The sequence below is a fragment of the Mastigoproctus giganteus genome, chromosome 11 (genome assembly GCF_048544385.1).
Source record: "Mastigoproctus giganteus isolate SK-2022 chromosome 11, ASM4854438v1, whole genome shotgun sequence".
Lineage (NCBI taxonomy): Eukaryota > Metazoa > Arthropoda > Arachnida > Uropygi > Thelyphonidae > Mastigoproctus > Mastigoproctus giganteus.
Genome location: NC_143585.1, coordinates 126,417,357 through 126,439,650, shown reverse-complemented (window position 1 = coordinate 126,439,650; position 22,294 = coordinate 126,417,357). Strand labels below are relative to the sequence as shown.

General features: G+C 39.2%; 1 protein-coding gene across 1 annotated transcript in view; it reads left to right on the top strand.

Annotated features, from left to right (window-relative positions):
* The window catches only part of PAPLA1 (Phosphatidic Acid Phospholipase A1), a 334,165-nt gene that overhangs the window by 175,662 nt on the left and 136,209 nt on the right, over positions 1 to 22,294 (top strand). Inside the window, exon 10 of the mRNA XM_090384561.1 lies at positions 7,767 to 7,859. Within this exon, the coding sequence (XP_090240687.1) occupies positions 7,767 to 7,859 (93 nt within the window). The remainder of the gene's footprint in view (positions 1 to 7,766; positions 7,860 to 22,294) is intronic.

The window sequence follows — 22,294 nt, the reverse complement described above, 5'->3', positions numbered from 1 at the left end:
AGAGGGGAAGGGTATACTCTTGATCTGATTATCAGTAGTGATGATGCATGCATTAGGAATTTGCAGATAAAGGAACCAATGGTGACAGTGATGACAGTCTACTAATATGGAATTTACTTGCTACAATGCTAGAAGTATAGTAAATAAATTTGATGAATTTGAAGTGCCGATCAAGGCATCAAAGGCAGATATCGTTGGGATATCAGAAACATGGTGTCACACAGATAAAAGCACTGCAGAATTGGAATTTGGGGAGTACATTGTGGTCAGAAAGGATAGACAGTCTAGGAAGGGAGGAGGGTTTATGCTGTGTTAGTTAAGAAACACAAAATCTAATGAAGTGCATCCAGTTGACATGGGTGAACAGTGCAATGTTGAGTCAATTTGGTGTGACATAAAACACTGGGAAAGGGAAAATGAGAGTATGAGGGTGTTATATAGGTCTAATGACTCTGTTAGTACAATGAACAGTTGTGCAGAGAAATAGTCGGCCAGTAAATCAGAATGTCTTGTAACGGGGATTTTAACTTTCCAGATATTGACTGGAACTTGTCGTTTGTTCACTCGCACGCTAGCAACACTTTTGTGGATTTACTGTAGGATTGTTCTCTACAGCAACATGTTCGAGGGGCAACCAGAAGAGGGGGTAATACTCTTAATCTGATTATCAGCAGTGCTGATGCATGCATTAGGAATTTGCAGATAAAGGAACCACTAGGTGACAGTGATCACAGTCTACTAATGTGGGATTTACTTAAACATGTAACTACCACCAAGGGTAAAGGGAAGGGTTTTTGTTTTCATAAAGGTGATTACAGTGGTCTCTCGCAGTTTTTGAATTCTATACAGTGGGATCAAGTGATGATGTTCAAAACAGTGAATTGTAAATGGGAGGCCTTCAGGGAATTAATCTCGGAAGCTACAAGGCTTTTCATACCAACTAAGGAATACTGTTCAAGATTTAGGCCTAAATGGATGTCAGATGAACTACTGAGGCTTGTGGCAGAGAAGAAAAATGCATGGGATGCATAGAAATTAGCAGGTCAGATATGCCTATGGCAGATATAAGCTAGTCTGTAATCAAGTCACAAAGAAGTTTAGGCAAGCAAATGTTGATTATGAGAAATCCTTAGCAAAGGATGCAAAGAAAAACAAGAAAGACTTCTTTACTTATGTAAACTCTAGAAGGAAAGGGATGAATCAGCTTGGTCCACTTGATGTTCTTTTGACTGTTGATGATCCTGCTCAGATAGCTGACAAACTGAATGAATATTGTGTATCTGCCTTTGATGTCAAGACATCAAAAGCGGATGCTGTTGTCAACTCTCACCACTCTTTAACCGCCGCCATCACCGTGCGCAGCTTCTGACCTTAAGATGCACACAACATAATTGGTATGACTGTAAAATGCAGGCTATTGGCTACGACACGCCCGGATAGTAGGGAATGTACACAGTGGAGCAAGGTACCCTCCCTCCGAGTACCATGTCCACAACAACCTTCAATCACGTTCTGGGGGTATCCACATCTCATAAGGTCGGCCATGATCTGCTTGATTTGTTCCTCTCTATCCTCCGAGGAAGAGCAGTGCGATGAAGCCCTGCTCATTAAAGCCCTAACCACACTTTTCTTATGACCTCCAGTCTGGGCAGAACCAAAATGAGTATACTGGGCCCAACACATCTCCTTCCTAAACACTCTTGTTTTTAATTCCACCCTGTAAACCCAAACATCCAAAAATGGCAGAGTGCTCCCCCTGCTCAACCTTGGAGGTAAACTTTATAAAGTGGGAGCCACTATTAAGCCAATTGAGGACCCTTGGCTCATGTTCCCTACGTAGTATAGCGAATGTATCGTCCACATACCTCTTCCACACCCGCAGGGGTAGTGGACCAGAGGAACTCAACATTCTATCTCAAGTTAATCCACAAGGCTTTTGGCATATAATCCCTCTTATCATGTCTGGACAGAATTGAAGACAGATACACATTCTGACCTAACTTGCAGCATTTTTTTTCCAGCATAGTCCTATATTTATTCAACAGAAGGTCAAGTCATGTGTTTATAATATCATTATTCCCCACATGAATAATACAGCCAGGCCTTGCATACCACGAGTTTGATTAATGCATTTTTCAGTTACTGCTATTTGAAAAAAATTATACCCCTATTCACTTTACACAATGCAAATTTCCAGTTAATGCAATCTTTTGTTTTGTGGTTGTTGAAAAAGATTTGAATCATGCACTAAGCTTACCGCGTATTGGACTGGCAATATACAAGTGTTTGCCCGCTGCCCACTTCAGTATGTTCCATCAACCATCGAAATCAGTGTTACTTGTTTGTCTCCCGCTAATAAAGTCATGTACAGACTTCCATTTAAAAATTCTAATCTTTAAATGCAAAAAAAAAATTAATTTTTAAATGAGCCAGATGAAAATGTTACCACAAAGGAGATAATGGTAAAAGAACTAGATGAAATCTTTCATATTGAAGAGCACCTCAAACAAAAGGTTTGAGGTTCTCTGCAATACTGTATTTCGCCAGGGCCTAGAGAAGATTGTTATCGGTTATTGGAAATTAATTAATGAAAAAAAGAAAGCCAACACTGTTCAAATGACTCTGTTCAAATCTTTCCATAACAAATAGTTTCTTCATTGTGTATTTTGTGCAATAAACATTTAATTCTCTAATTATTTTCATTATTTTTTACGTAGTATACAGTTAAAAAGTTATTTAAAAGGTATTTTTAAATTTCTTTATGGACATTCTTGAAGGTTACAGACCAATTATAATTTTTCCTATTGCACTCACGGGATGAATTAATTGTGTTAATCAAGGCCATCCTGTAATTCCCTCTTTGCCTCCCTTAAAATCCAACAATATGTTGGTAACATCATCATTTGTTGCTCTTGGCAAACACACTCTGGTTGTGGACCACCTAGCTTTATTATAAAAAATGTTTCCTGTTTCCCTGACAAAAGATTCTCCCAATAAAACTAGATCACCTTTGACCAGAGCAGTGTACACGTGACTTCTTTTCTGGAACCTGAATCAGGAGTGCATCACTTAGCAGGTCAGGAGATACTTGAGTCTCTGACTAGCTCCCAGTTCCGTTTGTTTCTTCATTGACTCAAATTCTTTTCATAACGCACCAAGTTGTAATTTGAGATCAGTATACTCCTTACATCGGTTGCAAAGAAAAGTATGATCAATTGAGCTAGGTCCGCCTATGAGACCAGCCGTAGAATACTCGCCACAGACTATATAAATGACAAAGTTGCACCTTATGCTGGAAATGCCTGCAGGCATTTCCATTTGAGTCCCGATCTCCCTGGACTTTGTATTGTAAGTGGATCTTGTAGCAACCATAATTTAAGTAAAATTTGAACTTTAGAGAAAAATTATTATATTTAAAATATATTACAGAATTTACCTTAACAAAATATTGCAGAAATTAAACTGTTGACAAAACTTAAATCAGTAAATATGATAAATATAAGGCACTATACGAAAGTTAAGAAATTCCCACCAAAAAATTGATAACATAGACTATCTGAAAGTTTTTTACTCTTATAGCCTGTTCAAAATCTGGTTTGAACTTATTAATAACCTCTTTACAATTGTTGTAAGGTTTGTGCAGGCAGAAAATGAACCTGGAGTTTTGGATAAAGGCCAATTGTGATATGCAGTATTCTTATCTGAACGGCCTTAGCGCATTTATTGGAAAACCAAAGTGTAGATAAAGGACAGAATTTTACAGAATGTGGAATAAAATATTTCAACCCTAAAAGAATAATTTCACTGACACGATCTGAGTAAATTGATTTTCCCAGAAGATTTTATACAGTAATCCGACCAAGGAAAGGAAGAAAAGAAATCTTGCAGATTATCCATTTTGCATTCTTGTAATGCCAGACAACACTAGGTTGAGAATGACCATGAGAGAAAGGCTCCATTGGAGAAGAGACAATCGCTAAGTTCTGATCTGATGTGCCAGGGGTCCACTCACTTTGACCGTGTACTTAGAGGAGTTGCTTGTGAGAAAAAAGATCAAGTGTGTTGTTGGCTGCCTGGTTGGGATTGTCTGGTACTCTGGTAGGTAAATGAACAATCTGTACATGGTCATTAGTAATCGCAAAAGCCTCAGCAATTCAACCAGCTGGGTCCATGTGACTAGAAAATGGAAGCCAAGTGGAGTTGTGAACATTAAGGTCACCAAGGAAAATTACCTCATTGTTAGGAAAGTTTGACTGGAAAAAGTTAAGTTTCAAAGAGAGGAAGGCAAAGAGTTCTAATGATTAGTGAAGTTGGGTGAATGATAGAGGCAATAGATGAATTTGGCACAATGGGGCAGGGAGATTTTAAGCCGGAGAAGGTCAAGAATGAGGAAGTGTTTGGGATGTTTAGATCTTTTTGCAGACAAGTTTATTCTATTAGTTCGGCTATGCATGATGTATTCTATAGTAAGAAAAAGGAAGGAGGACATGTCTGAAGTAATGAAGTTTTTGTATGTGGCATACTCACAGCAAGGATATAAAAGCTCCTTGACATAACATAGCCTCCACAATGCTCCTTCTCCCTACACACACACACACACACACACACACACACACACTCAGACTCAGACTCCCTGCATGACTATCTAGTTGAGTAGAGGCAGCAAGCTTATACCCTAGCTGATCCCGAAGCCTTCTATATGGAGTCACCAATAGTTTCAGTCTGGTGGACTAGCTCTTGCCTGCGGACACCATTTTTGTACCCTCGAAATGTAAAGAAGATTGGATCTCTCCATGATGTTAGCATTAATTGAGGCATATGATGCAAGAAAGCAAGCTTATACAGCATCAGCCAAAAAAAAAACTCCATCCCATTTCAATCATTTGGTCACTCCAAATGTTTGTCTAGTTCAGCCTTAAATTTATTTAAGCTATCAACTTCCACAACAACAGATGGAAGTATCTTCCAGCAACCAACTACCTACTAGCTAAAGACAAACTTCCGCACATCTATTCTACAACTGTCTTTCCTCAATTTGAATCTATGCCCCTCAGTTTCTTAATCTGAGCAAGTGGAAGAATCGCGTCAGCATTGAGCCTGCTCAAACCATTCAAGGCCTTATACACCCCAATCAGATCACCTCGCAGTGCCTAGTCTCTAGATGCTGCAACTTGCAGAATTTAAGCCTTTTTCATAAGTGCACCCATTTGTTCTTCTCACCAATCTTGTTGCCCTTCTCTGTACTCGTTCTAGCAACTCTACATTTCCTAAAGCGAGGCCTCCAGACCTGTATACAGTACTCAAGGTGTGGCCTGACCACTGCCTTATACAAAGGGATAATCACCTCCTTGTTTCTGCTAGCAAAATTCCTATATATCATTGACAAAACTCCATGACCTGCTCTGGCAACCCATCTGCACTGCTCAGAAAACTTTATATCTGACTGCACAATTATCCCAAAGTCTTTTTCATTCTCCACCTCCCTGAGTGTCGTACCACACAGTTGGTACGTTTCTCTTGTGTTACTGCTTTGGAGTACTTTGCATTTGTCAATGTTAAACTTCAGTTGTCACTTCTCAGCCCATCTGCCTAACTTTTCTAGATCCTGTTGCAGTAGCATACTGTCTTTGCTGACATTAACAACTCTGCCAACCTTTGTATCATCTGCAAACTTGGACATTAAGCTTGATATACCTTCATCGATATCATTGATAAAGACACAAAACAACAATGGGCCCAGCACCAAACCCTGGGGGACTCTGCTAATAACATTAGTCCACATAGAGCAGTGTCCATTTATTACCACTGTTTGCTGTCTCCCTTTCAACCATCCTTTTATCCATTGCAGTAACTTGCCGTTAATGCCATACCTCTCCAGTTTCTACAGCAGTCTTTCATGTGCAACAGTATCAAAAGCTTTCCTGAAATCCAAGTATGTGATATCAAAATTATTTTTTGCTTCTAGTTCCTTTGTAACCACATTGTAGTATCCAATCAAAGTGGTCAGACAAGACTTCCCTTTAACAAACCCATGTCCATCATAACCTCAGAATACATCAATCATACTTCATTATTGAATAAATGGGGCTGTTTCTGCAGCTTTTATCTTGAGGCTAAACATGAGTTCTACCAGTTGAAGCCTCCAATAAGCAACATGGTGGAATTGCACTGGTTGGTGAGTCATCTACTACCTAGTATTGCTTGGTAACACAGAGAAGTGGCATTCTTCTGTGCGATGTGGACACCACACCTCAACCCCTGCTTATGTTGGTCCATACCTGGGTGTCACCTTTTGTCTTTTAGGTGCCATATTTCAGGACTGGCACAAGATTGGACCGGTGTTACTAACAGTCCAGCCATCGTGAATGTGCAAGCAGAGGATGCGGTTATCACAGAATGATTGGAATTTGATGAAATTTGATCACTAGACTTGAGTAAGTTTTCTGCTTGGATTTATCAGAAGGTCGGCAGTACCAGCCAGTTCTGCCTTATGGGTGAAGAGATTGTTCATTTGTGACCTCATTCACTTGGACATAGATATGTATTATATTGTATCCTATGTTGGCCAATACCCTTAAATATTAGTTAGACTCTGCTGTGGTTGTCTGTGATGATACAGAATTGTGTAAAATTTCCAGAAATGAGTGTAATGCTGTTTGTACAGTGTAAGTGTTGTTTAGTTACTTCTGGCCACTTTGCTACTTGAGAGGCAGCAAAAAGGTGACATCTCCTTGCACTCTTCCATGCTGCAAGGAGAGGTGGGCCATGAGTGTGCATGTACAATTCATGGAGGGGGCAGGTCAAATGTGCACATACTAACCCCGTTGTGCTAAAGTGAACAAAAAGAATCAAGCAAGACACACACACACACACACACACACACACACACACACACACACACACAGTGTTCGTCTCAATGTTTCTGGGAGGGGGGGGGAATGAAATGAGGATTAATTGTTTCCCCAGTGTCCATTATTACAGTTATTCTGCTATTCTGTAAAATTTCCACCTAGCCATGAAGGAATTTTATTGTACTTTGTTTCTTTTACAAAAAATTATTTCCTTTAAATACATTTTTTATTTTCTTTCTTCACTTTTTTTAAATAAAAAAAATGTTTTAAATATTTCCTTTACATAAAGAGATTTTTTATATTACTGGTACTTAATTGTCAGCAGTTTGATTGATAGAAAAGACTATTATCTGCTAGCAGGAATCTGTATGGAGGAGGAACCACACGAACCTCTTCCATTTTTAGCTTTAATATGCTCTAAAAACCTAGTCCTGTTCAACAAGCTATAACTAATAGTTCCTTTCAAAATGAGTTATTCCTTGGTTTTTCTGTTGTTCAATATCCCAGTTGACCTTGATCTGTAGCTCATCAGTGAGTTAGTGATGGATCACTGGCCTGTTGTCTTTTTTTTTTTTTTTTTTTCCTTTGTTTGTTTGATTATTTATTTTGTACAGAATTTTTATATGTTGTTTTCATTGGAGTTAATATATTGCATTTAATTATGTTACAGCAATAATGGTTAGTGTGAAAATTTGAAACCTTTTTATGTTTTTATCATCTTAATTTCCCAATAGACCATACCATAATTCATGTTCTGTTTCTATGGGAATTCATCTTTTGAACATCAATACATGTCAGCCAATCATAGTTTTCTATGATTGGCTGACATGTATTAATGGGATAGAAAAGGACTATTAAAAATAGTCCTTTTCTATTCCATTTAATAAACTTCTTATATTGAAAATATCTTTTCAGAACATGTGTACAGAACAAGACTTAAAACAAATGAATATACCAATGGGACCCAGTAAAAAAATTCTAACTTACCTTCAGGAACTGCATGGAAAAGTGAGTAAATAACCATATAATCCTAGATTATTCCAAATAACCTTGGAAAATTGAACTGATTTATGAATTGTTAACTTTATAGTTTCTAATTGTTTGCTTTTCATTAGGAACACCTACCTAATACACCTAGTATCTGATTGTGTTACCTTTAACATGGAGCACAACATGGATATATAATGGCATGAACTCTGTGAGGTGCTAGGTATACCCATAGTGACCGTGCTGCATCTCACAGTTCCATTTATTCATTAGTGTTGGATCCAGGTGCAGAAAAGCATTGTTCCACAATGCGCCCACAAATGTTCAGTGGGCTGCAATTAGACAAGATTTTCAGCCATGGGAGAACAGCGAACTTATCATGCTATAGTATTTTGTGGCTAGTTGCTCCACTGTGTCATGTCTGTTTGCTAGGCAGCATGTTATATTCTCCTCATTCCCCTTTGGTCAATGGTGTGTGATTGACTTTTCATTCGAGTTAATATAAAGTTTGGTCAAGTTTCAAGTTTGGTCCACTCAAAATGCACACAAGGCACTGGAATGTGCCTGCTGTATTGGAATGTGCTCGCTATAACATTGACTGAAGGTAGTCATGTCCAAGATAATCATCCCCATTAATCTGGCCTTAGTGATTATATTAAACAGTAATTTATCCCCCTTCCTCTTGGAACTTAGTTCCTCTGACCTCTTCCTCATGGATCACTGCTTTACTAAATGCTGTACTGGTAGGTTCTGCATTAGTTCTGTATTAGTGCCAATAGTAGCAGCAGCCATTGTATGCAAAGTCAAGTTTTGGAGATTTTCCTAACAGTGCTATCTCATTATAAATAGTATTTAGTAAAGGCAACATGATGCAAGGAAGCAAGTTTGGATACATAAGCAACCAAAAAAAAAAAAAAAAATACCATCCACTTCATTTGCCATCCCTTCTAATTATCTGTTCAGTTCTTTAAATTCATTTAGTAATCTACTTTCACATCACCAGATGGAATTTTGTTCCAGTGGTCAATTACTTTGTCTGAAAGCAAATTTTTACAGATATACCCTGCAACCATCCTTTTTCAATAAAAATTTATATCCCCCTGCATGTTGGAAAGAGTAAGGAGTCATCAACATTGATTTTATTCGACCCGTTTAAAATCTTAAATGCTTCAGTCAAAACTTGCAGGTGCTTAGTTTCAAGATGCTGCAATTTACAGTCTTTCTTGGTAAGAAAGATATGCAACTAAAGTCTTTCTTGATAAGAATGCCAAAGATAGGCTTTGTGCCCCTTACTGAATTTGTTTTGTTGTTCTTTGCATTCATTCCAACAGATCTATATCCTTCTTAAAATGAACTTCCAAGCCTGTATGCAGTACTCAAGATAGGGCCTAATGCCACTTTATACAACAGGATAATCACCTCTTTGTCCCTGGCAGCCATTGGAACTCATAGTCATTGACAGATCTCCACGAGCTGCCATAGCAGTTTATCTTCACTGCTGTGAAAACTTAATGTCAGATGGTAGTACACAGCCATCCCCAGGCAATTTTTTTAGCTCTCCACTATTCTCAGGTGGTGCCACCCAACTGCTATGTGAGTTTGGAATTACTGCTACCCTATCCAGATGCATACCTTGCATTTACTAATGTTAAACCTCGATTTGCCACTTTTTGACCCATATACTAATTTATCCAAGTCTTTTTTTTTTTTTTTTGGAGTAGAGCATGATTGTGGGAGCTCATACATCAGTTGCTTCTGTTTATTGGAAACAGCATCTTGTTGGTTGCTCATGGCCCACTGTGATTAAGGGGTATGAAGAATGGTGTTGAATGGGCTAGACCACTTCCCATTGACCACTGTAAAGAATTACACAAGTTTGTAGTGAGCGAAGAGTGCAGCACATTGTGTGGGCTCAACAGCATGCAGGTCACTGTGTGACAGTTGACATTGCAGAATAGTATCTCAAATGATGATGCACCACACACTCAGATGTATGTGGTTCCACAGCAGACGACCCACAAGAAATCCTCTTTGGTTGGACACTGAAGGACTGGAAATGGGTGCATGGGTCAGATGAGTCCAAATACCTGATGCAACAGGCTGATGGATGCCTTTTTTGTGTGGCACAAGGGCCTATGGACCCATCATGCATGGTGGCTACTATTCAGGCAGGTGGCAGTGGTCGCTTAATATGGGACACATTTTTCTGCCAAGAACTAGGATCCTTTGTGTGTATGGACCATTGTTTCACTAATGGGATCTACCAGCAGCCCTTTAGAGACTATGGGCATCCTGCCATGCTGCATTTTTTCCCAGACAGAAATGGGATTGCTTAATATGGGACACATTTTTTTGCCAAGAACTAGGATCCTTTGTGTGTATGGACCATTGTTTCACTAATGGGATCTACCAGCAGCCCTTAACAGACTATGGGCATTCTGCCATGCTGCATTTTTTACCAGACAGAAATGGGACCCTCCAAGGCAATAGCCTTGGAGGGTCCCAGTAGTGTGCAATGTCTGTACTGTTCATGAGTGGGTCAAAGAATACGGTGAAGATATCACCTGCATTAAATAGCCACCAAACTCGCTTGACCTCAGTCCAAGTGAACACCTCTGGGATGTTTTGGAATGGGAATTGAGGTCTATGAATATGCAGCCATCATCTATTCTGACACTGGAAAGCCCTTCAGGCAGCCTGGCTGCAGATCCCTACAACCATCTAATGGCTGTTATCTGTATGAACAGTGGCCCAGCACTGTATTAGTTAGGTGGTAATAATTCATGAACACTGAGTGTATATATATGTAATTGTACATGTATTGTAGAACACATGATTTAATAGAGTTTATCACCAGTCATTATTTTCTAATAATGAAAGAAATGTTTTGGGTATTTTAATTGTAATTTATCATTAATATGTATTGTTATTATTACATTTTTTTTCATATAATGTTGCATTGCCAGTGTATCAATAATCCTGATTCCTTATTCTACAATTACAGAATTATACTATAAGTTTAGGGACAAAAAGTTGCAGACTTTTACAAGAAAGCATATTGTTGAAAGCATATATTCCAAACCCTATCCAATGTTTTAAGTGTCAGAAGTATGGACACTCAAGTGGTCTACTAAGGTTTTGCTATCTGTGCAAAATGTGGGTCCTTAGAACATACACAACATGATTGTACAGCATAAAATTCAACATGTCCCAACTGCAGAGGAGAACATAATGCCTGCTCAAAAGAATGCTAAGTGGAAGAGAAAAGAGAATACAGAAATATAAAGTAGAAAACAATGTAACATACCAAGAGGCTAAAAAAACGATACAACCACAATGAACAAATAGGCCCATTGTATGCACAAGTGACATAAACTTATAGAATAATAGAAACACAGAAGTAATGATCCCACCGAAAAAATCCATGTCAGATTAGGTGTGTTCTCTGCTTGTTGATCCAAAACCCAAACAAAAATCGGAACAGGCAATAAACATGCCCATTACAATACCACAAAACAAAATAGAATCACTGAAGTTTTTTTTTATTTTTTTTTATTTGTTAGTCTTCCTTTTGTGGCGCATCAGCTTCTGTGGCCATAATGCACCTCCCAAAGTTTTTGCATTTTACTGTGGTCCAGGCCTGAGACAGGATTCAAACCCACGACCTTTCGGTTGCCAGGCAGGCACTTTACCCACCTGGCTAGCCCAGTCAGCAATCACTGAAGTAAATGGAAATAAAATAGACAACATGGAAGTAGACAAACAGAAGAAGTAATACTAGAAATTTTTGCAGAAGAAGAGATGGATACTGGACAGCCATACTTCCCTAAAAAGGAAAACAAAAAACAGAGAACCCTAAGGCAACAAACTGAAGAAAACAAGCCAAAAGTACTATCAGAACCAAATAATGAATACACTTTTACATTGGAACTGTAGAGGAATCTGCAGCAATTTTAAAGATATCCATGATCTCTTAGCACAGTACAATCCACTTAGTCTGTATTTGCTGCGCCTCCGTAGCCAGGTGGGCAGGAGCAGCAGTGCATAGCACACGCTTCTTGATTAGACTGGGGTTCGGGCCCGTGACCACCAAATACGGAAGATACGGAAAGGTCAGGGAATGACCACCGCATATCCCCAGAGCAATATGGCCTTAGTTGCTAATGCTCCTAAAAACCAAATAATAAAACATAACAAACGTCTGTATTTGCAAGAAACATATCTCAAACCTTTGAAGAACATATCACTAAAACATTACAATATGTATACGAACGACAGAATTAAAAACAGCACAGCACATGGTGGAATAGCAATCTTAGTACATTCTAGTATACCTACCCAAAAGATTCCCTTGCAGACTAATCTAGAATTTATAGCAGTACACATTGCAGTAAACTTCAATGTAACAGGTGTGCCGACCGGGCTAGCCGGGTGGGTAAAGTGCCTGCCTGGCAACCCAAAGGTCGCGGGTTCGAATCCCGCCTCGGGCTTGGATCAAAGTACTGCAAAAACCTTGGGAGGTGCACTATAGCCACAGAAGCCGATGCGCCAACAACAAAAAAAAAAAAAAAAAAAAAAAGTAACAGTTGTCTCCATCTACCTACTACCAAACCAACATATAAGTTATACAGAACTAGAAGACCTGGTAGTTCTACTACCACCTGCTTTCTATATCCTGGGAGATATGAATGGCCACCATCCTCTATGGGGAAATGAAAACATAGATAGAAGAGGTCAAATTCTATAAAAACTACTTGATAAGCTCAACTTAATGCTTTTAAATGAAAGGACACCCACATATATATGTCTATCCACAGGAACTAGCACAGCAATAGACCTTTCAATATACTCTCTGCTGGAGTGGGTAATTCACAGTGATGCGCTGGGTAGTGATCATTATCCAGTAAAGACTACTTTAAAAGAACCAATCCTGTGTCAACTGGAAAGAACTCCACAGTGGAGATTAAATAAGGCAAACTGAACAAGATACAAGAAGCCGGCCATATTAGAAGAGCAACAAATCCAACAGATGTCAATTGATTCTGCAGTGAAATATGTAATTGACAAACTCTTCCAGGCTGCAAAATTAACAGTTCCAAAAATTCATCAAAATTTCCCGTACATCCAAAGCCATGGTGAAATGATGCATGTACTCTAGGAAAACATGAGAAAATCAAAGCATATAATATTTTCCGAATAAACCCTACCACAACCTACTCAATACAATTCAAAAAATACTTAGTAATATCAGACGCATTACTAAGATTAGTAAGAAAGAATCTTGGATCTGTTTTGCATCTACGATTACTAGGAAAAACAGACAGCTGTAGGGTTTGGGACAAAATAAATAAAATGAACAACAAATATGAAAAAATTTCTCCTCCTTTTATAAAATGGAATGGACAAGATATAGCTAAGCCTGAAGACAGAGCAAATGCTCTTGAAAAAATATCAGATAATAGCTCCTATGAACCAGTTTTCCAAAAACATAAAGCACACACAGAAACATAAATCGAATTTCTCCAGTAAAAATAAAGAAATCTATAACCAACTATTCATTCTCAGAGAACTTCATAAAGATATTTCACAGGCAAAGCAAAGCACAGTATGTCCGGATGAAATAGTATACATCAGTGTTTCCCAAACTGGGGTCCATGGACTCCTGGGTGTCAGAGAAACATTCAGAAGGGGTATCAAGTAATGTATTTTTATATATATATATATATATATATATATGTAGGGATTTACAGATGACAGTAGTTTGGGAGCTGCTGGTATACACGATGGTACAACAATTAGATGAGAAATCATTGATGTCATTGCTCATCTTATATAACTGGATATACATAGAAAATTCCTTTCTGAATCAGTGGCATCACACAAGTCTTAGCTTTTAGATAAATTTTAGATAAAGATCTCACAAATCTCAGTCACTATTGATCCCATAGCCTTAACTAGCTGCACTAGTTAAGTGCAGCTAGTTAATTGGAAAAATACTTGAAAAAATGGCAAATGTGTAAGTAATGTGGTTCTTAGAAACCCATAACCTACTAAACTCAGCTTAATGTGATTTCAAAAAGAACAGGTCCACTTTAGACTTAATGATAAACTCAGAAAACAGCATAAGAAATGCTTCCATAAGAAAACACTTAGTAATGATATGGTTTGATATAGAAAAGGCATTTGACACAGCATGGTGATATGGAATATTTATAGACATTTATAACTTTGGGATGTGAGGACATCTCCCAATATATATATCTGAAATTTTTTTGCAACAACAAACTTTCCAAGTTAAGATATTAGTCACACTGTTGCAGGTCTTTGTGCAGGAAGGAGTACCACAGGGATCAATACTCAGTGCTACCCTGTTTGCCATAAAATATGTAGATGCAGCACTTTGTCAATGATTTCAGCATTTCTTGTCACTGTCAAAGGCGTCAACTGCAATTGACAATTAATAAACTTAATGCTTGGACCCAAAACAATGGCTCTCAAATCTCTAAGCAAATGACAGTAGGAATACACTTTTGTTGGAAAAGAAAACTGCACTCAGACCCAGAACTAAAGCTAGGAGAACAAGTAATCCCAATAACATCCAGCACAATTTTTCTCTGTTTAACCCGGCCCCGAGTGCCAAGCGATAGTGTCCAAGCGATTTTCCTAAGTGATATATAGTGCTCTTTCTAAGTGATTTCGTTATATTTTCTTTCCAATGCTTTTCTCATCCTTATTTCTTTATAAGTGGTTCTGTACTTAACAGGTCCTAAGTAAGAACCCAGAAAGGAAAATTACCTTTCTTTTCCTAGTATATTTATTAATTTTCGCACTAACAAACTAACCTCTCCAACCGCTTGGCCACTAGGTGGCACTGCTCCTGCCTCCACGTGGCGGGGCTGGAAGTCTGGGAGAAGAAATCCACTCTCCCAGGACTAAAAGGAGCAACGATGGACAAAAATAAACAGTCCTCGTGTGGATCTTATGATTCAGAACTGGACAAACATAATCCAGATCATGACGACACAAATGTATCCCATGCTAAGAGACAAAAAAAAGAAGGAATGGATAAGATCACACCACTCTTTCTAATACTACACTCCTCCACAGACCAACCACTGAGTAAGCTGTCCCCATTTTTGATACAGAAATGTCTCGAAAATGTGGCTGGCCCTCCAAAAATGGTTCGGCGATTAAGATCCGGTGATTTATTGATCGAAATGACCGAACATCGACATGCTGAGAGGCTACTGAAAATATCTACTTTCGGTGGAATTCCCACGAAGGTTACCCCACATGCCACCTTAAACTCCTCTAAAGGGGTAATATCAGAGTGGGATTTATTAAACGTATCAGAGGATGAACTTGTGCATGAACTAAGAGATCAAAACGTAGTACAAGCCAAAAGAATTGTGATTAAAAGAGATGGAGAACCTGTTCCCACACGCACGGTGATCCTAACATTCAAAACACCAAATCTGCCTACTTCTATTAAAGCTGGTTATCTTCGATGCCAAGTAAGACCATACATTCCAAATCCAGTCCGGTGCTTTAAGTGCCAAAAATTTGGTCATTCCCAAGCTGTCTGCAGAAGTGTAGCCACTTGTGCTAACTGCGGCTCAAAAGAGCATACACACACAAACTGTAACACTGAAGTGGAAATTTGTCCTAACTGCCATGGTAACCACTCTGCCTTCTCTAAGGAATGCCCTCAATGGAAAAGAGAAAAGAATATTCAAAAATATAAGATAGAGCAGAAAGTATCCTATCAAGAAGCTAAAAAAACATTTTGCAGTACCTGCTAAGTCACCTACATATGCTTCAGTTACCCAACGGCTACGCTCAGTAGAAACTCAGACAGACTGCTCAGTCCCTCCAAATATCTCAATATCTGGTTGGGCTAAATCGCTCCTCTCCTCATCAAAGGAAAAACCTATTCCTAAATATGCTACTCGAGAAGCAAATACTCCTGTAACAATACCTCCAGATAAGAAGCCTAATGAACAACCAAATGAACGAGCCAAGACTCCTGAAAGAAGCAACACTACTAAATTTTTATCCGATACCATGGATATTGATGAAAAGATAGATGAAGATGATTCAATTCTTGAGATTCATCCAGAGGATGACATTGACACGGGTAGGCCAGTCTTCCCAAAAAAAGAAAAAGCAAAAGTAGACAAGCGCAAACAAAAAAATCCGCCGTAAGAAACCAAACCCTCCTTTTAAACCCGAACAATGCACACAGTAATTCAATGGAATTGTCGCGGATTTCGTGCTAATATCGATGACCTCTACGATCTCCTAAGTGAATATAAGCCCGTTGCAGCATGCATACAAGAAACAAACCTGACGAATGCAGTATCTATAACAGTTAAACGCTTCACCATGTACAGAAAAGATAGAAACTGCTCTAATGCAGCACACGGAGGAGTGGCGCTGTTAGTAAACTCTTCAATTCCCTCCAGACCTGTTCCCTTGCAAACACCGTTGGAGGCAATTGCAGCCCGTATCACCATAGGCATAACGATAACTTTAGTCTCATTGTATCTGTCACCAAACCACGCTTACACCCTTGCTGATTTAGATGACCTAGTAGGACAAATACCCGCTCCTTTCTGTATTCTGGGTGACTGGAATGGCCATAACCCTCTATGGGGTTCTCAACAACTTGACTGCAGAGGGAAAATAATTGAGAAATTCTTGGATAAACACAATCTAACTGTTTTAAACACAGGTGATCACACATATGTTCATGTACCATCTGGCTCAAGCTCTGCCATTGACCTAACAGTATGTTCTCCAACAATATTTCCTCTCATTGACTGGACAGTTACTGACAATCCTCTTGGTAGTGATCACTTTCCGATCATCTGTAATTTCTGTACAAGTTCTCCTCCGATCAACAGAATTAGAACAATTTGGAAATTTGACAAGGCCAACTGGGCTAAATATCAAGAAATAGCTCATTTAGATTCCACTATCATTGCTACTGACCAGATAGATTCTGCAGTAAGCTATATCACAGAACGAATAATGACAGCAGCTGAATCCGCTATCCCAAAATCATCATTTAAAATCCGACTCCATCCAAAAATGTGGTGGACCGAAGCATGTAGCATTGCTAAAAGAGAAAGAAATAAATCCTGGAATCAGTTTAGAAAACATCCAACCACAGCCAACCTCCTACAGTTTAAAAGAGCAAGGGCTAAGGCTCGTTATATAAGACGAATGAGTAAAAAAGAAGCATGGTCACGCTATGCTGCCACAATAAACAGATTCACAGATACTGCTACAGTTTGGAAAAAAATCAAACGTATCAATGGCAAATACCCACTTGTTACTTCCCCGATTCTATTTCTGAAAGGAAAGGAAATTTCTGAACCTGAAGAACTTGCTAATGCATTTGGCTCGTCTTTTGAATCACTCTCAGCTGTTTCCGCCTATGAATCAGCCTTTCAGATGCTAAAACAAAATACAGAAAAGTATAAACTGAATTTTAATACAGCTCTCAAACATTCATACAATCTGCCGTTGACCATGACTGAATTGCTTATTGCGCTCACAAAAGTGAAAAACAGTGCTCCAGGTCCTGATGGAATTTATTACTCAATGATTTCCCATTTAAGTGAAAGATCATTAAGTGGTCTCTTACTACTCTATAATAGAATTTTTTAGAGGAATATTACCCCACCAGCTGGTGCCATTCTTATGTGCTAGCCTTCCCGAAACCAGGAAAAGACCATACAAACCCAACAAACTATCGACCTATCTCCTTAACAAGTTGCTTGGGAAAAACAATGGAAAAAATACTTAACACCCGACTAACGTGGTATTTGGAGACTCAAAACATTCTGAGTCCAAGCCAGTATGGTTTTCGGAGAAGTAGATCGACGCTTGACCTCATTATCAAAGCAGAAGCAAATATTCGGAACGCCTTTCTAAGAAATGAACACTTTGTTATGATATGCATTGACATCGAGAAAGCATTTGATACAACTTGGCGTTATGGGATTCTTCGAGACTTACATAAATCTGGTCTTCGGGGTCATCTCCCGAAATTCATTCAGAACTTCCTATCTAACAGATCCTTCCAAGTCCTCTGCCACTCGTCACTTTCTGGCACATATGTTCAAGAAGAAGGAGTTCCCCAGGGCTCAGTGCTAAGTGCAACACTTTTTGCCATCAGGATCAATTCTATAACCAATTGTATACCTAACACAGTTGATGCATACCTGTATGCTGATGACTTTGCCATCTCATGTCATTCTCAAAATATGCGACTTATTGAGAGACAACTACAAGTCACCATTAATAGAATAGTCTCTTGGGCCAAAAACAATGGCTACAGAATCTCTAAACCGAAAACAACTGCAGTACACTTCTGTCGTAAACGTACATTGCATCCTGATCCAAACCTTCAGTTAGACTCCCATTGTATTACATTTCAACCAAGCACTCGTTTTCTTGGTATAATACTTGATAAAAAATTAAACTTCCTTGAACATATAAAATATATTCGTACCAGCTGCCTTAAGAAACTAAATATTCTCAGAGTAATCTCCTCTATGTCATGGGGTGCAGATCGGTACATGTTGCTACATTTATACCGCTCATTAATTAGATCCCGCTTAGACTATGCATCTCCTGCATACGCCTCAGCCAGGCCAAGTGTACTGAAATGGCTTGACCCCATTCATCATAGTGCACTTCGAATAGCACTGGGTGCCTTTCGTACATCTCCCATTTTAAGTCTATATACGGAAGCCAATGAACCGCCACTAGACCTTCGGCGACAAATTCTTCTCCTAAATTATGCTGCGAAAATCAGCAGCTTTCCACAACACCCGATATGGCAATATCTCTTCAGACCAAAATGGGAAAACCTCTATCGTACTAAATCACGTATCAACAAACCATCTGGCATTAGGCTTCAAGCTCTAAACACTAGCTGGGGACTCAGCATGAATGACATAATGCAGGATACTAGCATGCAAATCCAGCCATGGCAAATACCCACGATAGATATTGAAAAATACTATCAGAAATGGGGAAAGAATAATCTTCCAGATATTAACATCAGACAATTACATCTGGCCCACTCAATTCAGTTTAGCAGTTACGTGCAGCTATATACAGATGGATCCAAGACTGCCAGTAAAGTTGGTACAGCTGTAGTCCTGCCGGATGCTATCATCGCTAAACAGCTCCCTTCAGAATGTAGTAATTTTACTGCTGAGTTGTATGGTATTTTACTAGCCCTGGAGAAAATAAAAGAAGCCTCATATACTCAATCCATAATCTATACCGATTCATTAAGTGCTGTGAATTGTATACAAGGTAAACGCCCCAACAGTCATCCTCTGGTACAACAAATCTGGACTCAGTTAATAGCAATTCATGCACGTGGTCACCGCATAATTTTTTGTTGGATTCCTGGACACTCTGGAATCCCAGGAAATGAACAGGCAGATTTAGCTGCCAAAAATGCTTTCAATCCTATTTCTTCCAATTTCAGGACACCTTATGTTGACTTTAAATCCATTATACAGCAGACCTCTAAAGAACAGTGGAAACATATATGGGAAAAAGAAACAAATAATAAACTTTTTGAAATAAAGAAAGAACCCAAACAGTGGCGATCCAGTCTAAGGGAAAATAGAAAAGAAGAAACTGTACTAGCGCGACTGCGCATTGGTCACACATACCTCACTCACAGTTATTTATTAAGAAAGGAAGATGCCCCACAATGCAGTAACTGTTCATGTCCACTCACTGTAAAGCATATCGTTATTGAATGCCCACTATATTTAAGACAACGAAAAACTGCTTTCTCCTTACTTTTCAAAAATTGCAATCAATTAACACTACGTAATGTTCTAGAAGATCGTCAAGATATGGATGACATCTTTGTTTTCCTAAAATTGATTAATAAATATCACCTTGTTTAAATTTTTATCAGAATCAGCATCAACAACAAAGACATACTAGTCAGAAATCAGTGCATTATAGCCATAGTTGCTGATGCACCAACAAACTAACAACAACAACAACAACAACAACTGTTTAACCCTTCATAAGAAACTGACCTTTTATATCATATAAATCATCTTAGAACCAACTGTCTAAAGAAATTAAATATTCTGAGAGTTATATCTGCAACAACATGGGGTGTAGACAGGTACACCTTGTTACATTTGTATAGAACCTTGATAAGATCTAGATTCAATTATGGGGCATCCGTTTACAGCTCTGCAAAACGAAGTCACAGACATTCTCTCAGATATGCCAGACAAGCTGTGCTTGCTACCTGGGAGTCTAAAATGCTGATGGAACACACAAGTCTAGTGGACCCAATTTCGGCAAAATCCATACAATCTGTGACAGCCAAATCCTCTGCTTGCACCTTCACTATTGTAACTTTTATTAATCCTGGGTATAACCCCCATGCACAAGCACACTGTGGGATGACCACCCAGATGTTAACCTATATAAGCATGGGTCGAGGTGTGGTGCTCACACCACACCTCGACCCATGGGGAATACCGCCCCTCTATGTTACCAGGCAATACTAGGTGGTATGTGATGCAAGAAAGCAAGTGTATGAGCTTATGAGCATCAGCGGGGGAAAAAAAAAAAAATCACACCATTCCCTCCAAATGCCTGTCCAGTTCCTCCTTAAATTAATTCAACCTATCAACTTCCACAACTACAGATGGAAGTTTGTTCCAGCAATTAACCTCCCGCTGGCTCAAGGCAAATTTCCGCACATCTATTCTACATCTGTCTTTTCTTAATTTGAATTTATGCCCCCTTAGGTTCGTAATCTGAACAAGTGGAAGGATAACATCTGAATTCAGCGTGCTCAACCCATTCAAGGCCTTATACACCTCAATCAGATCACCGCGCAGGTGATCTGATTGAGGTGTATAAGGCCTTGAATGGGTTGTCTAGTCTCCAGCCTAGTCTCCAGCTACTGCAATTTGCAGAACCTAAGCCTCTCTTGGTAAGAGGATCCCTTCATTCCCCTCACCAATCTTATTGCCCTTCTCTATACACGCTCGAGAAAATCAACATCCTTCCTAAAACGAGGCCTCCAGACCTGTACGCAGTACTCGAGGCGTGGCCTGACCATTGCCTTATACAGAGGGACAACCACCTCCTTTTCCCTGCTAGCAAAATTCCTATATATCATTGACAAAACCCCATATTACCTGCCCTGGCAGCCTGTCTGCATTACTTAGAAAACTTCATATCTGACTGCACAATTACTCCCAGGTCTTTTTCATTTTCTACCACCTTAAGTGTAGTACCACACAATTGGTACTTTTCTCTCGGGTTACTTCTACCCATATGCAGTACTTTGCATTTGTCAAGGTTAAACTTCAGTTGCCACTTCTTAGCCCATCTGCCCAAATTATCTAGATCCTGTTGCAGTAGTACACTGCCATTACTGTAATTAACAACCCTGCCTAGTCATCTAGATGCTAGATGACTCTGGTCAATGGGTGCAATATCACCACTTTACTATTTTTGGAGGGTCGAAGTGGTTCCACCACTTCGAGCTGCCCCCATGTTTAGTCTCCAGAGTTCTGGTCAACCCTTCCCCATCTCTTCAATCATGCAGTATGATTGATGTCTTTTGAGGTTATGATGAACACCATAGCGAGATCCAAACTTCCTTACATTTCGAGGGTACAGCACTAAAACGGTGTTCGCAGACAGGCCCTAGTTAGTACACCCGACCGAAGTCAAGGATCTGGGTATATTCTTACCATGTGTATGCCATATCCAAAAATTTCATTACTTCATATAGCATGCCCTCCCCACTTTTTCTTACTATTGAATACACCATGAATTGTCAAACTAATGGAGCAAACTTTTCTGCGAAAAGATCTAAACCTCCCAAACACTTCCTAGGTCATTTCAGAAATATACACTGTGCTGCCACTTTATTACGTACACCTATCTAGTAGCGTGTTGAGCCTCCTTTAGCCTTCAAAACAGCCTGAATTTGTCAAGGCATGGATTGAACAAGATACTGAAAACATTATGCAGGAATGTAGTACCATGCAGACATTTGTGTGTGACGCAGTTTCTTGAGATTTGAACGGAGGTGTAGGCCTGCAGTGAACAGCCCTTTCCAGCCCATCCCAAAGATGTTCAATAGGATTGAGATCCAGGAAACTGAGCAGGCCACTGCAGTAAAGAAAAGTCATTGTCATGATCCTGGAATCATTTCATGGCGATTTGGGCTTTGTGCACCGGTGCATTATCCTGCTGGAAGTAACCATCTGACTGAGGATAAACTGACAACATGAACGGATGCACTTGGTCAGCAATGATGTTTAGGTACGATGTGGTATTCAGACATGAATCTATGGGTATCAATTGACCCAACATGTTCCAAGAGAACATTATCTCACCATAACACTGCCCCCACCACCTTACACAATAGC